This window comes from Balaenoptera borealis, assembly GCF_965194805.1.
Source record: "Balaenoptera borealis genome assembly, chromosome: 11".
NCBI lineage: Eukaryota > Metazoa > Chordata > Mammalia > Artiodactyla > Balaenopteridae > Balaenoptera > Balaenoptera borealis.
The window spans coordinates 15,085,501-15,102,581 of NC_138868.1; the positions used below are offsets into that span (position 1 = coordinate 15,085,501).

General features: G+C 38.3%; 1 protein-coding gene across 17 annotated transcripts in view; it reads left to right on the forward strand.

Moving 5' to 3' along the window:
- PHF21A (PHD finger protein 21A) overlaps positions 1-17,081 on the forward strand; it is a 195,409-nt gene that overhangs the window by 144,854 nt on the left and 33,474 nt on the right. For 15 of the 17 annotated variants that reach the window (XM_082340181.1, XM_082340177.1, XM_082340176.1 and 12 more), the window contains 2 exons: positions 435-524; positions 7,433-7,726. In XM_082340181.1, coding sequence (XP_082196307.1) covers positions 435-524; positions 7,433-7,726 — 384 coding nt within the window. The remainder of the gene's footprint in view (positions 1-434; positions 525-7,432; positions 7,727-17,081) is intronic. The other 2 variants (XM_082340178.1, XM_082340175.1) reach the window with 1 other exon arrangement.

Consider the following 17,081-nt stretch of genomic DNA (forward strand, 5'->3'; position numbering starts at 1 on the left):
ACGCTGAGAGTTAGAACATTCTCTATAGGAATAAAGTCATTCACTGTTATGTAAAGCTCTTATATTAGGAAAAAGCCCATTTTTCCAGGCAGCAAGTTTGATTTTACTTTGGATCCAGTGTTGACTTTTAAAATACATAAGTGCAAGAGTTCTTGAATGTCAAAGGAAATTGTGTGATTGTTGAGCTTGCTGTGTTCTACATTAGATGTGTAAGGAAACAGATATGTGGTTGGTTTACTTTATGGGGTAAAGCATGCAAGTAGAGTAAAAAAGTTTCTTAAGGCAGTGTTAATTCAGATGATTAATTCTACAATGAAAGCTTATAGAAAATATTGTCTGATTGAGAGAATAGTGATGCTGAAAATGCTTTAAGAATACCATCTTTGATATTGAATAATTATTTTCCTCTCTGATTTATTTTTCTCATTTTTTAGCAGGTTCAGGCAACACCTCCTCAGCCCATCAAAGTACCACAGTTTATCCCCCCTCCTAGACTCACTCCACGTCCAAACTTTCTTCCACAGGTGAGTAAATCAGTTGACAAGCCCAGTGATGGGTTAGGTGGGACAAAAATCCTTGTGGGCCCTTTCTAAGCAGCCTGTAATGCACTTGTCAATTCAGCTGTATTCAGATCCCACTTAGCTAAGGATTCTAGCTGCTGATCTCTATACCATGAAGAAGCTTTTTTGTTTGTTTTTGTTTTTGGCTGCACTGCACAGCATGTGGGTTTTAGTTCCCTGACTAGGGATTGAACCCTTGCCTGCTGCAGTGGAAACTCCGAGTCTTAACCACTGGACCACCAGGGAAGTCCCACAGAAGAAGCTTTTTTTTTTTTTTTTTAATTGGAGTATAGTTGCTTTACAGTATTGTGTTAGTTTCTGCTGTACAGCAAAATGAATCAGCTATATACATATATTCCCTCCTTTTTGAATTTCCTTCCCATTTAGGTCACCACAGAGCATTGAGTAGAGTTCCCTATGCTATACAGTAGGTTCTCATTAGCTATCTGTTTTATATATAGTAGTGTGTATATGTCAATCTCAGTCTCCCAGTTCATCCCACCCCCCCACCCTTTCCCCCCTTGGTTCTCTACATCTGTGTGAGAAGAAGCTTGTTTTATCATCAGGGTTTCCTAACAATGATGAAAGGCTGTAGCAGAGGGATGTAAGGAAAGGGAAATTTTCCTAAATTTAAAATAATTAAGATAGCGCCATTTTAAACCTTATAACGTTGACTTACTGGAAGAATTTAGCCAGAACTGCCTGCCAGTGGGGAAGGAACACAGTTACCACTTCTCCCCACAACCTCCCACCCCACCCGCTGTATGCCAGGGAGAGTAGGGAAGGAGACAATAGTGACACTAACTGGTAGCAAGCGTTCGGTTCTACTCTGGAAAGTGATGACATAGAGCATCATTCTTAAACACAAAGTCTTGATGGTAAAGATTCAGACTAGGAAGCTACACAGGGAACTTTCTACCTAGACCCAAGCAACTCTACCCATATTCTCATGAGAATATTCTTCCAGCAATTGGCTGAACTCACCATTCTTATGGCAGAATGTCATGATTGTCCCAGTCTGGACCTTGAGAGGAGTTGACTTGCCTGGTAGAAAGGTTGGGTGTTCCTGTCTGAAGCCTCAGCTTTCAGGCAAAAAGAGAAGGGAAAGGATGTGTGTGGTCAGTGGCCATAAGTGATTTCTGAATTGCCTCTGGGGAGGGGATGGGTAATGCTGACATAAGATTATTTCACTCATCTATCAGATAAATTCTTAATGAATACCTTAGGTATCAAAAGAGCACTAAGAACTATGGATATGAAGTTTTCAAGATAGTTCTCAGCCTCATAGAGCTTCAGACACATGTACAGGCAATTACTGTGTCCATTATGGGAAGTACAGGGTAGTCTGAGAATACATGGGAAGGACAGCCAACTCATTCTTAGAATATTACAGAAAGTTTCCTTGGAGAGTTGACATTCCATCTTAGACCTAAAATCCTAGTGAAGTTAGCTTGAGAAAGTTTTGGGGGAAGAAGAAAAATGTCCCAGGCGGAGAGAAGAGCCTATATGCAAGTCCGCAATGCAGAGAGACATGTAAGCTTAAGGAACCAAAGGAAATTTGGTGTGGCTGAGCACAGTGGGCCATGTGGCTGACTCAGGCTAGAGTAAGGTGAGGCTGGAGAAGCCCATAGGCCAAAGCCTTTGGAACCTTGTAGGCTATATAGGAATTAGGGCCTTTCCTAGGAACAGTGGGGATCCATTAAATTACTTTCAAACAGGTACTTGACATGATCAGATTTTTGTTTTAGAAAATTCCCTCTTACCACTGTGTGGAGAACAGAATGGAGATTGTCAAGAATGTGGCAGGAAAAACAGGACATTGTCAGCAATAACAATAGCTAATATTTAGAGAATCTTGCTATGTGCCACTTACGTCACTAGGCACTGTACATGGGTTATCTATTTTAATCCTCACAACAACTCTTTGAAAGTAGGTATTCAGGTAAGAATCTAAGAATAAGAATCTAAGGCTTAGTCTATGTTTTTCAAACGGTGGGGCATGACCCATTAGTAGGCTGTGAAATCAATTTAGTGGATTGTAACCAGAGTTTTTAAGTAAAATGAACAAAACAATAGGAAATGTTAGAGTATGTAGCACATAAGTATTCATGACGTTTTTATGTTTTCATGAAACATAAGTTTCATGAAGTTTTTATGTTATAGAGGTATAGATAAATATCTATGTACGCGTATTGGTTACAGCGTGAAACGTATTTCCTATTGTGTATCCGCAGCACACACTATAGGGTTGTCTTAGATGCAGCTAGGTATTCAGACTCACAAGACTATCAAAGGCCACACTTGGCACCAGTCTACTTGGAATGATATAGGACAGAAACCAGAGCTTGCCAGCAAGACAGCATCAGACATTTTTCTTCAGTAGGAGTCCCTATAGCAGTCCATATACTAGTCTCTACGGCTGTCCAGGGACTGGTCAGGTACAGGGAAATGAGATCTTTATCAGGTCAGCGGGAGAGCCACCCTAGCACAGAAACCTTGCGCCTTATAGGAGCCTAATATATCTTATAACAATTCCATAGGCATGGCTTTCAAGGTCCCCGCAGTGGACAGGCACAGTTACAAGAGTCACCCCATTTCAGGAAGTCCAAAGCAGGGTGTCTCATCGTCTTTTTTTTTTTTTTAAACAACTTAAAAACATTTATTTTTAATAACGTATTTCCATCTCTGCTTTTTGCAAGTAATGGAAATGTTAGATTTGATTTAGCAGCAAGAGGTCATTTATACCATAAGCAGTGTTGCCTGCTAACATAGTTGACATTTTTCCCTTATCAGGTTTCCAGGGGTATACAGCTAGAGAGTTAACTGAAGGTGAAATTCTTGTGCATAAGGAAAAAGGATTTTGCCCACAGGTCACAGTTTAGAAAGTTTGAAAAATACTCTTAGAGAGATTAGGTGTGTTATCTTAGGTTACACAGCTAGCTAGTAAGTGGTAGAACCAGAATTTGAACCCAGGCAAGGCTGATCCCATGTTTTTAATCACAGTTTTCTGCCACTGTTTCAGTAAAACGAACACAGCTAGAATAGTGGTAGTGAGGATAGAAAGTAGACATATCTGAGAAGGATTTAGGAAGTAGAGGTAGAGTAGGAAGCATTAGGAATGATTCTGAAGTTTTTTTAGTAAGAAAGGGGCATTGACCCACCACCAGAGCCTCCCATCAAGCCTCTTAGATAGCCTCAACCACCAGAGGGCAGACAGCAGAAGCAAGAAAAACTACAATCCTGCAGCCTGTGGAAGAAAAACCACATTCACAGAAAGATAGACAAGATGAAAAGGCAGAGGGCTATATACCAGATGAAGGAACAAGATAAAACCCCAGAAAAACAACTAAATGAAGTGGAAATAGGCAACCTTCCAGAAAAAGAATTCAGAATAATGATAGTGAAGATGATCCAGGACCTCGGAATAAGAATGGAGGCAAAGATCGAGAAGATGCAAGAAATGTTGAACAAAGACCTAGAAGAATTAAAGAACAAACAAACAGAGATGAACAATACAATAACTGAAATGAAAACTACACTAGAAGGAATCAATAGCAGAATAACTGAGGCAGAAGAACGGATAAGTGCCCTGGAAGACAGAATGGTGGAATTCACTGCTGCGGAACAGACTAAAGAAAAAAGAATGAAAAGAAATGAAGACAGCCTAAGAGACCTCTGGAACAACATTAAACGCAACAACATTCGCATTATAGGGGTCCCAGAAGGAGAAGAGAGAGAGAAAGGACCAGAGAAAATATTTGAAGAGATTATAGTCGAAAACTTCCCTAACATGGGAAAGGAAATAGCCACCCAAGTCCAGGAAGCGCAGCGAGTCCCATACAGGATAAACCCAAGGAGAAACACACTGAGACACATAGAAATCAAATTGGTAAAAATTAAAGACAAAGAAAAATTATTGAAAGCAGCAAGGGAAAAACGACAAATAACATACAAGGGAACTCCCATAAGGTTAACAGCTGATTTCTCAGCAGAAACTCTACAAGCCAGAAGGGAGTGGCACGAAATATTTAAAGTGATGAAAGGGAAGAACCTACAACCAAGATTACTCTACCCAGCAAGGATCTCATTTAGATTTGATGGAGAAATCAAAAGCTTTACAGACAAGCAAAAGCTAAGAGAATTCAGCACCACCAAACCAGCTCTACAACAAATGCTAAAGGAACTTCTCTAAGTGGGAAACACAAGAGAAGAAAAGGACCTACAAAAACAAACCCAAAACAATTAAGAAAATGGTCATAGGAACATACATATCGATAATTACCTTAAACGTGAATGGATTAAATGCCCCAACCAAAAGACATAGACTGGCTGAATGGATACAAAAACAAGACCCATATATATGCTGTCTACAAGAGACCCACTTCAGACCTAGGGACACATACAGACTGAGAGTGAGGGGATGGAAAAAGATATTCCATGCAAATGGAAATCAAAAGAAAGCTGGAGTAGCTATACTCACATCAGATAAAATAGACTTTAAAATAAAGAATGTTACAAGAGACAAGGAAGGACACTACATAATGATCAAGGGATCAATCCAAGAAGAAGATATAACAATTATAAATATATATGCACCCAACGTAGGAGCACCTCAATAAATAAGGCAACTGCTAACAGCTATAAAAGAGGAAATCGACAGTAACACAATAATAGTGGGGGACTTTAACACCTCACTTACACCAATGGACAGATCATCCAAAATGAAAATAAATAAGGAAACAGAAGCTTTAAATGACACAATAGACCAGATAGATTTAATTGATATTTATAGGACATTCCATCCAAAAACAGCAGATTACACGTTCTCCTCAAGTGCACACGGAACATTCTCCAGGATAGATCATATCTTGGGTCACAAATCAAGCCTCAGTAAATTTAAGAAAATTGAAATCATATCAAGCATCTTTTCTGACCACAACGCTATGAGATTAGAAATGAATTACAGGGAAAAAAACGTGAAAAGCACAAACACATGGAGGCTAAACAATACGTTACTAAATAACCAAGAGATCACTGAAGAAATCAAAGAGGAAATCAAAAAATACCTAGAGACAAATGACAATGAAAACACGACGACCCAAAACCTATGGGATGCAGCAAAAGCAGTTCTAAGAGGGAAGTTTATAGCTATACAAGCCTACCTCAAGAAACAAGAAAAATCTCAAGTAAACAATCTAACCTTACACCTAAAGGAGCTAGAGAAAGAAGAACAAACAAAACCCAAAGTTAGCAGAAGGAAAGAAATCATAAAGATCAGAGCAGACATAAATGAAATAGAAACAAAGAAAACAATAGCAAAGATCAATAAAAGTAAAAACTGGTTCTTCGAGAAGATAAACAAAATTGATAAGCCATTAGCCAGACTCATCAAGAAAAAGAGGGAGAGGACTCAAATCAATAAAATTAGAAATGAAAAAGGAGAAGTTACAACAGACACTGAAGAAATACAAAGTATCCTAAGAGACTACTACAAGCAACTCTATGCCAATAAAATGGACAACCTGGAAGAAATGGACAAATTCTTAGAAAGGTATAACCTTCCAAGACTGAACCAGGAAGAAACAGAAAATATGAACAGACCAATCACAAGCCCTGAAATTGAAAATGTGATTAAAAATCTTCCAACAAACAAAAGTCCAGGACCAGATGGCTTCACAGGTGAATTCTATCAAACATTTAGAGAAGAGCTAACACCCATCCTTCTCAAACTCTTCCAAAAAATTACAGAGGAAGGAACACTCCCAAACTCATTCTATGAGGCCACCATCACCCTGATACCAAAACCAGACAAAAATACTACAAAAAAAGAAAATTACAGACCAATATCACTGATGAATATAGATGCAAAAATGCTCAACAAAATACTAGCAAACAGAATCCAACAACACATTAAAAGGATCATACACCACGATCAAGTGGGATTTATCCCAGGGATGCAAGGATTCTTCAATATATGCAAATCAATCAATGTGATACACCATATTAACAAATTGAAGAATAAAAACCATATGATCATCTCAACAGATGCAGAAAAAGCTTTTGACAAAATTCAACACCCATAAAAAAAAAAAAAGGCATTTACTGAGGTAATGATTATAGGAAGAAGAAAAGATTGGAAGAAGTTGATGAGTTTTGGACATGCTGATTTTGAACTTCTTGTGAAATTTCCAAGTAGAGATGTATAACAGGGAGTTGAATAAATGACTCTGAAGTTAAGGAACTGTCTGGTCCTGAGATACAAGTGTGGAAGTCTTTAGTATATAGATAGTAATTGAAGCTGTAGGATGCAGTGAGAGTTCCCAGGAGGAGTGAGGACATTGGGAAGAAAAGGGGTACCAGGACAAAACCCTGAGAAATATTTATATTTTGGATTGGGCAGAGGTAGAGGAAACCACAAAGGAGACTTAGAGAGGGAGCGGCCAAGAACAGGGAGTTAGAGGGCCAGAGATGGGAGTGAACTGAACTGTGGATATGAAGAAATTTGGAACGTGAATTAAGGGCATTGGCAGCATTATTACCATACTGGGCACAAGTTCTGGGTGGGACCAGTCTCTGGATTAGGCATTTGACATCAGCCTGAAGAGGCGGCATGGTATAGGAGAGGGAGCTACAGTTTGGAATCAGAAAAACTACATTCTAGGATAACATTTGGATCCTCTTAAGAGCTGATGCATCTTTGTAATATTATATATGCTGAGATTTATAGAATTGATAATACTAAAATGGATATTAATATTTGTACTGAATACCATTTCACTCACATATATAGTGTAGAGGATCTGGCAATGTCTAAGATTTATAGGACTTGAGAAGTTTAAGTAATACAATAATTGTTCTTTCTTTCTCCATAGGTTCGACCCAAGCCTGTGGCCCAGAATAACATTCCTATTGCCCCAGCACCTCCTCCCATGCTTGCAGCTCCTCAACTTATCCAGAGGCCTGTCATGCTGACCAAGTTCACTCCCACGACCCTCCCTACCTCCCAGAATTCCATCCACCCCGTCCGTGTCGTCAATGGGCAGACTGCAACCATAGCCAAAACGTTCCCCATGGCCCAGCTCACCAGCATTGTGATAGCTACTCCAGGCACCAGACTCGCTGGACCTCAAACTGTACAGCTTAGCAAGCCAAGCCTTGAAAAACAGGTACAGGCAGAGTATGCACCTGCTTTGGGCAGTAGCTTTGCCATTGAGGCTGGTCAGTCTGTAAGGGGTCTTTATCTTCTCAGCGGCTCTTTATGTTAGCACCATTGTCTGTTACTTATCATGTGATAATTTATCCACAATGCAAAAGGGCTGTTCTTACTGAAGAAAGTTGGGTTGCTTTACCCACCATCCCCTTACAGATGAATTTTGATTCCTGTGTGAATGAGCTCCCCCTGCTGGTTTTGAAGCAGAAATTCACAGATGGGTTCTGCTGCCCTCAGTCAGGAAGCACAGATAAGATAGTAAACAGAAAATGCTATATTCATTTCGGCCCAGTAAGAATCCAGATGAGGATATCACTATGAACGTTAGGAAGAATAAACAAAACAAGGAAAAGGATTTCATTTCAAAGATTTTCCCTGGTTATTACAGACAATGAGGAGCCAATGAAAAAATTAAGATTTCTAAAATTCATTCTTTTAACTCTAGAGGACACAGACATTTTAGCTCAAATATTGAAGCCTTTCATTTATATTTCTAAAATCAGATTTTCTCCTAAAAACACAAGTCTATAGAAATACAGGTAACCTCCAAAAATACTTAAGGGTTCTATGACAGAAAGATTTCTAAAACCAAGAAAAAGGATTTATAGGCAGTCACCATATTCTATTTAAAGAAAGACCAGTGACAAGAAAGAAGAATTTTGGAAAGAAAAGCTCTTTCAAGAAAGTTGATTTAAAAAGTCATTGCCCTATTTCTTATTGCTCAGGCTTGAGTTCTCATTCATCTGAAAATAGTCTCTGGTGATCCTGAATCTTCTGCTTCTGGATGGCTGACCATGATTCAGAGAGGCTGGCCAGATGGTGGGGAATGAGAAGGCTTCCTGCTGCCTTGGCCGCCTTGAAGAGAGGAGCCTTATGCATGGAATACCAGCTTTCTGCCCAGGCAGCTCATAAATGCAGCCGATCTGGCACTAAGAACCTGGGTACCAAAATCTTGTATCAAGAAATACCAGCAAGAACACATCTCTATTCCTGGGGAGGCTACTCAAACCCCAAAAAATGCTTTGAGGAACATTTAGAGATAAATTACTTACATGTATTTTAGATCAGGAGTTTTCAAATTTATTATCAGCAGAACTTCAATATTAAAATAATGAAAGTAAGATGCCCAAGCTTAGGAGTTTGGGTGGGGGCATGTTCGTAGACCAGCTGCCATCATGTCCCATGCTGGCTCTCAGAGGACCTCTGAGGAGCATTAGAGTTGTAAAGAATGTGGTTTCGAAACATCATTTTATTTATTTATTTATTTATTTATTTATTTTTATTTATTTATTTAGTTTTGGCTGCGTTGGGTCTTCGTTGCAGCTCGTGGGCTTTCTCTAGTTGTGGCGAGCAGAAGCTACTCTTCGCTGTGGTGTGCAGGCTTCTCATTGTGGTGGCTTCTCTTGTTGTGGAGCACGGACTCTAGGTGCGCAAGCTTCAGTAGCTGTGGCTTGCGGGCTCTAGAGCGCAGGCTCAGTAGTTGTGGTGCACGGGCTTAGTTGCTCCACGGCATGTGGGATCTTCGTGGACCAGAGCTCGAACCCGTGTCCCATGCATTGGCAGGCAGATTCTCAACCACTGCGCCACCAGGGAAGTCCCTCGAAACATTATTTTAAATTATTAAATATTATTTCTCTTTGACCTCTTTTTTGATACAGATATTTTTAGGAGACAAGAATCTTCAGTTTCATTTCATTTTTACATTTCTTATTTTTTCTGATTACAAGGATGATACCTATTCACTGTAAAGGAAAGCTCAAACGTTACAGAAATATATATTGTAGAAATGTATCCCCTCATAATCATTGAAGGGAGTAAATTTCTCCCATAACTTTACCCTCCAAAGTTGCTATTAGCAGTTTAGATTATATTCCTGCACATATTTTCTTTTTAAAGAAAAAGCACAAAATCAAACTATATATTACTTTGTAACTTGCTTTTTTTTCTTACTAGATCTTGAATATCTTTTCCTATCCCAGCCTTACATATTGATAGAGCTTTTCATTTTAATTATAATATCATAAAAAGGTACCCATGAATTCTTAAAAATTAAAAAGAAATTATTTTCTAGCAGTGAATTCCATGGTCTTTCTTCTTGTTGATCTAATAGAGGAATGTAGTCATTGCTGTTTTAGTTTAGCAGGCCACCTGGCACAGCAGTCTTACAGGTTATCAAGCTCAGTCAGCAAGGATTCTCTTTAGACTCCATTCTCAGAATTCTCTTACTTCAGATCTTTCTACTATCCTTCTTTTTTTTTTCCATGTTTCATTTCCAGTATCTCATTTATAACTGTTAAGAGATCCCATAGATGAGCATTCTGTAGCCATGGAAGTACCACTTACAGCCTACTCATAGAGTTATCAGAACCTGTGTCCAACATTCTCTCTGTGGCCAGGCTAGATGGGTTCCTTTCTGCTTTCTACTTTTTTGTTTAGGGTGATAACAGTCACTTAATAAAAATATGTTGATTCTGTGCCAGCTGCCATGCGGCGTGTGCTAACCCCAGGGTTGGGAGGTCAAAGCCTGTACCCTCACAGAGCTTGGTCTGGGGCAGGCACTGTGGCTCTGCCTCCAGGGGAGGAAGCATGGCAGGTCGTGTAGTTTCACGTAGGCACAGGAAAGGGAGAGGCAGCGTCAGCTGTAACAACAGTGGTCTCACTTCTCCTTCCCCCCATCAGGCATCCCCAGCTTCCTTATCTACCCTAGATAAGAGAACCTGTCTTATCCCTTATCAGAAGCCACATTACACTGTGGCTGTGAGAAACTGAGTGGTAGGGTTTAAAGAGCTTTGAGGCTAGAAACATACTTAGGCAGAAAGGCAGATAAAGCCAGACAGACTTATATCATGGCCCCCACACTGCCTCCTGTTATGTCTTTGTCCTCTCCAGCACTCTGTGAAATGGGGCTAAACACCTGTGGATGGCGGAATGACGAAAAGCGCTTAAAGTCCGTTAGACTGTCTGACGCATTTAGTTCTCAGGGATTATGTTCATTTCTTATCCACGTCGCCCCACCCCATTCCCTGCAACAAAGACATCTATGTATGTCCCTAAGGCTAGGCTACTGAAAAAAATCCTAAGTTCTATGGGAAAATTTGTCAGATTGCCACCCATTCCCCTACTTCCATCTATATTTTGTATAGGAACCTACACAGTGTCCTTTAAAAAAAAAAGAGTACTTCCAAGTTGAGAGTATTATCCAATGTATTAGCCTCAAATCCCGGTCTTCCCTTTAAGGAAACTTGAGGTGGTAACTCTTTGCCCTCAATCCAAATTTTTTTAACCTTGATTGATGAAACTATTTGTACATTTGAAAAATTTTCAAGCACCTAACTTTCATTATTCATGCAGCCCAGCCTTAAAAGATGAATTTGTAATTCAGGGATATAAATGGCTAATTTAGTTCTACCCAGAGTGTTTGGGTTTTATCTTTGTAAAACCAAAAAAGAACAGGATTTGCAAATTCGTACAGGAGCAAAGTAGGAAATATATCAATAAACGAGTAAAACAGACTGGGAGTAAACAAGTAGATTTTTTTTCACTTTCAGTGGGAACATGAGTACAAGAGATATCCCACTCTTAATAGTAAGACAAGTATGACAAAATCGACAATTTGGCCTTGGTGTCAAGAAGATAATAGAAAGTAGAAGAGACTGTGGTAAAGTGCAAAGTAATATACTCCATCTCAAGGAGGCAGCAACTTTTTGACAATAGCCAGTTTTTATCATATGAAAACTTTTTCAAGAAAAGCCAGACATCCAGATATTTTGAGAGATTTCAAGATATACTTTTGAGATTAAAAACAAATAAAAATAAAATAAATAAAAAAATTTAAAAAAATATATATATATCAGTAACTGTTTAAACACCATGTAGGCAAAAAATAACACCTGCCGGACAGCTTCCCCTCTGGATAGTGGTTTATAATCTCTGATAGAGACCATACTTTTAGCTTAATCTTTTTTGTTTGTTTGTTTCCCAACCTAATTGTTTTTTAAATTGAGGTGAAATTCTCATCACATCAAATTAACCATGTTAAAGTGAACAACTCAGTGGCATTTAGTTCTTTCACAGTGTTGTGCAACTACCACCTCTGTCTAGTTCCAAAACATTTTTATTACCCCAAAATGAAACTCAGTACTCATTAAGTAGTTACTCCTCATTTGCTCCTCCCCTGCCTCTAGCAATCACCAATCTGCTTTCTGTCTCTATAAATTTACCTATTCTGGGTATTTCATGTAGATGGACTCATACAGTATGTGACCTTTTGTATCTGGTTTCTTTACTTAGCATAATGTTTTAAGATTTATCCATACCGTAACATGTATTAGTACTTCATTCCTTTTTAATAGTCAAATAGTATTCCATTTGTATGTATATACCACAATTTGTTTATCCATTCATCCATTGATAGATTTGGATTATTTTCACCTTTTGGCTATTGGGAATAGTGTTGCTGTGAATAATAATGCACTAGTATTTGTTTGAGCACTTATTTCCCATTCTTTGGGGTATATACCTACAAGTGGAATTGCTGGATCATATGGTAATTCTATGTTTAACTTTTTGAGGAACTGCCAAACTGTTTTCCACAGCAACTGAATCAGTTTACATTCCCACCAGCAAGGTATGAGTGTTCCATTTTCTCCACCTCCTTACCAACACTTATTATTTTCCTTTTTTAAAAAATTATAGCCATCCTAGTGGGTGTGAAATGATATCACATTGTGATTTTGATTTGCATTTCCCTAATAATTAACATTGTTGAGCATCTTTTCACGTGCTCGTTGGCCATATGTAAATTTTCTTTGGAGAAATCTCTGAATTCTTTGCCAGCTTTTTTTTTTTTTTAAAAGATTTTTTTAAAAAAAATAAATTTATTTATTTATTTATTTATGGCTGTGTTGGGTCTTCGTTGCTGCGTGCGGGCTTTCTCTAGTTGCAGTGAGCGGGGGCTACTCTTCATTGAGGTGTGTGGGCTTCTCATTGCGGTGGCTTCTCTGTTGAGGAGCACGGGCTCTAGATGCGCAGGCTTCAGTAGCTGCGGCACGTGGGCTCAGTAGCTGTGGCTTGCAGGCTCTAGAGCGCAGGCTTAGTAGTTGTGGCACATGGGCTTAGTTGCTCCACGGCATGTGGGATCTTCCCAGACCAGGGCTTGAACCCGTGTCCCCTGCATTGGCAGGCGGATTCTTACCCACTGCGCCACCAGGGAAGCCCATCTTTGCTAGTTTTTAAACTGGGTTGTTCATGTTTTTGTTGTTGAGTTGTAAGAGTTCTTTATATAATCTGGATACTGGATCCTTATCAGATATGTAACTTGAAAACATTTTCTCTCAATATATAGGTTGTCTTTTCACTTTCTAATGTCCTTTCATGCACAAAAGTTATTAAATTTTTTCTTTTGTTGCTTGTGCTTTTGGTGTCATAGGTAAGAATCCATTGTCACATCTAAGGTCATGAAGATTTACCCCTAATTTTTCTTCTAAGAGTTGTATGGTTTTAGCTCTTATATTTAGGTCAGTAATCCATTTTGACTTAATTTCTGTATATAGGGTGAAACAAGGGTCCAACTTTATTCTTTTGCAGGTGGATATCCAGTTCTCCCAGCACTATTTGTTGAAGAAACTAGTCTGTCCCCATTTGAATGATCATTGCATCATTATTGAAAATCATTGGCCGTGGATGTATGGGTTTATTTCTGGACTCTCAATCCTATTCTGTTGGTCTATATGTCTGTCCTTATGCCAGTACCAACCACACTGTCTTAATTGCTGTAGTTTCATAGTAAGTTTTGACATTGGGAAGTATGAATCCTCCAACTTTTTTCTTTTTCAACATTGTTTTGGCTATTCAGGGACCCTTGCAGCTCTACATGAACTTGAGAATTGGCTTTTCCAGTCTTTCTGCAAAAAAAGGGTGGGTAAGGGGCTGTTGGAATTTTGATAGGAATTGTATTGGATCTGTAGATTGCTTTGCATAGTATTGCCATCTGAACAATATTCTGTCTTCCAGTCCTTGAACATGATGTCTTTCCATTTACTTAGGCTTTCTTTATTTCTTCAGCAGTGTTTTATACTTTTCAGTGTACAAGTCTTTCACCTCCTTGGTTAAATTTACTCCTAGGTTTTCTTTTTGTTTTTGTTTTTTTAAATAAATTTATTTTTTTTATATGTTTATTTTTGGCTGCGTTGAGTCTTCGTTGCCACGTGCAGGCTTTCTCTAGTTGCGGCGAGCGGGGGCTACTCTTCGTTGCGGTGCGCGGGCTTCTCGTTGCAGTAGCTTCTCTCATTGCGGAGCACGGGCTCTAGGCATGCGGGCTTCGGTAGTTGTGGCATACGGGCTCAGTAGTTGTGGCTCACAGGCTCTAGATCACAGGCTCAGTAGTTGTGGCGCACGGGCTTAGTTGCTCCGTGGCATGTGGGATCTTCCTGGACCAGGGCTCGAACCCGTGTCTCCTGCATTGGCAGGTGGATTCTTAACCACTGCACCACCAGGGAAGTCCCTATTCCTAGGTATTTTATTCTTTTGGATGATACTGTAAATTGAGTTGTTTTCTTAACTTCCTATTAGGATTGTTCATTGCTATTATGAATTACCATGTATTAGAAATACAGCTGGTTTTTGTGTTGATCTTGTACCTTACAATTTTCCTGAATTCATTTATTAGCTATAGTAGTTGTTTTGTGGATTCTTTAGGATTTTATGTAGATATAAGATCATGTCCTCTGCAAAAAGAGATAGTTTTATGTATTCCTTTTCAATTTGGATGCCTTATATTTCTTTTTCTTGCCTAATTGCTCTGGCTGGAATTTCCACTACAATGTTGAATAGCAGTGATGAAAGTGGGCATACGTCTCTTGTTCCTGATCTCAGAGGGAAAGCTTTCACTATTTCACCATTGAGTATGATGCTAGCTGTAGTTTCACATAAATGCCCTTTATAAAGTTGAGGAAGTTCCCTTCTGTTCCTAGTTTTCTGAGTGTTCGTATCATGAATGGGTGTTGGATTTTCACAAATGCTTTTTCTGCATTAACTGAGATGATCATATCGTTTTTCTTTGCCTTCATTTATTAACATGGTGTATTACATTGATTTTTTAAAAAATATCTTCCATTCCTAGGATAAGTTCCACATTGTCATTGTGTATCATCCTTTTAATATGCTGTTGGATTCGGTTTGCTAGTATTTTATTGAGGATTTTTGCATCTGTATTCATGACAGATATTGGTCTTTAATTTTCTATTATTGTGGTGTCTTTGTCTGGCTTTGGTATCAGGATAATGCTGGCCTCATAGAATGAGTTAGAAAGTGTTTTCTGCTCTTCTATTTTTTGGAAAAGTTTGAGAAGGATTGGTATTAATTCTTTAACTGTTTGGTAGAATTCACCAGAGAAGCTGTCTGGTCCTGGACTTTTCTTTTCTGAGAGGATTTTGATTACTGTTTCAGTCTCTTTAGTTGTTATAGGTCTGTTGACATTTTCTATTTCTTCTTGAGTCAGTTTGGTAATTTGTATGTTTATAAGAATTTATCCATTTCATCTATGTTATCTGATTTTTTGGTGTACAATTTTTTAAATCTTTTTAATTGAAGTATAGTTGATTTACAGTATTTAATTACTGCTGTACAGCAAAGTGCTTCAGTTATACATATATATACATTCCTTTTTATATTCTTTTCCATTATGGTTTATCATAGGATATTGAATATAGTTCTCTGTGCTATACAGTAGGACCTTTTTGTTTATCCATTCTATATATAAAAGCTTACATCTGCTAACCCCAGCCTCTCACTCCATCCCTTCCCCAATCCCGTCCCCCTTGGCAACCTGTTGGTGTACAGTTGTTCAGTGTATTTTCTTATAATCCTTTTTATTTCTATAAGATTGGTAGTAATGTCCCCACTTTTATTTCTGATTTTCGTTATTTGTGTCTTCTCGCTCTTTTCCTTATTCTGTCTAATTAAAGGTTTGTCAATTTTGTTGATCTTTTCAAAGAATCAACTTTTGGTTTCATTAATTCTGTTGTTTTTCTATTCTCTAATTCATTTATCTCCACTCTAATTTTTATTATTTCCTGCCTTCTGCTAGCTCTGTGTTTAGTTCTTCTTTTCTAGTTCCTTAAGCTATAAATTTAGGTTATTGATTTGAATGCTTTCTTATTTTTTATGTACAGATTATTACAGCTTTAAATTTCCCTCTGACCAGTGCTTTCACTGCATCTCATCAGTTTTGGTATGTGTATTTTCATTTTCATTCTTCAGGGAGATAGAAAATTTCCCTAGTGATTTCTTCTTTGTTCCACTGGTTGTTTAAAAGTATGTTTTTTAGGGACTTCCCTGGTGGTCCAGTGGCTAAGACTCCATGCTCCCAGTGCAGGGGGCCTGGGTTCGATCCTTGGCCGGGGAACTAGATCCCACATGCTGCAACTAAAGGTTCACATGCTGCAGCTAAAGGTCCCGAATGCTGCAACTAAAGAAAAAAGGATCCCGCATGCCACAACAAAGATCCTGCATGCCACAACTAAGACCCGGCGCAGCCAAATAAAAGTATGTTGTGTAATTTCTACATACTTAAAATTTTTCTGGTATTCCTTTATATTGACTTCTAGCTTCTTTCTGTTGTCATCAGAAAAAATACTTCATATGACTTCAGTCTTTTAAAATTTATTAGGATTTGTTTTGTGGCCTAAAATATGGTCTATCCTGAAGAATGCTTCATGTGTACTTGAGAAGAATGTGTATTCTCTTGTTGTTGAGTAGGCTGTTCTTTATGTCTCTTAGGTCTAGTTGGTTTATAGTGTTGTTTAAGTCCTCTGTTTTCTTATTGATCTTCTTTCTACGTGTCCTTTCCATTGTTTAAAGTGAGGTATTAAAGTCTTTAATTATTATTATAGAACTGTTTATTTCTCCCCTCAATTCTGTCAGTATATGCATCATATATTTTGAGACTCTGTTGTTTGGTGCATATATATTTGAAATTGTCATATCTTTTTGATAAATTGACTCTTTTATCAGTATATAATGACCTTTTTTGTCTCCTGTAACAGTTTTTGACTTACAGTGAATTTTGTCTGATATTAGCATAGCCATCTCTATACTCTTTTGGTTACTATTTGTGTGCAGTATCTTTTTCCATCCTTTGATGGATACCTTTTTGTGTCTTTGGCTCTAAAATGTACCTCTTGTAGATAGCATATTATTGGATCTTGTGTTTTTGTTTTTGTTTTTTTAAAAACATTTATTTATTTATTTATTTTTCGCTGTGTTGGATCTTCGTTGCTGTGTGTGGGCTTTTCTCTTGTTGTGGCTGGGGG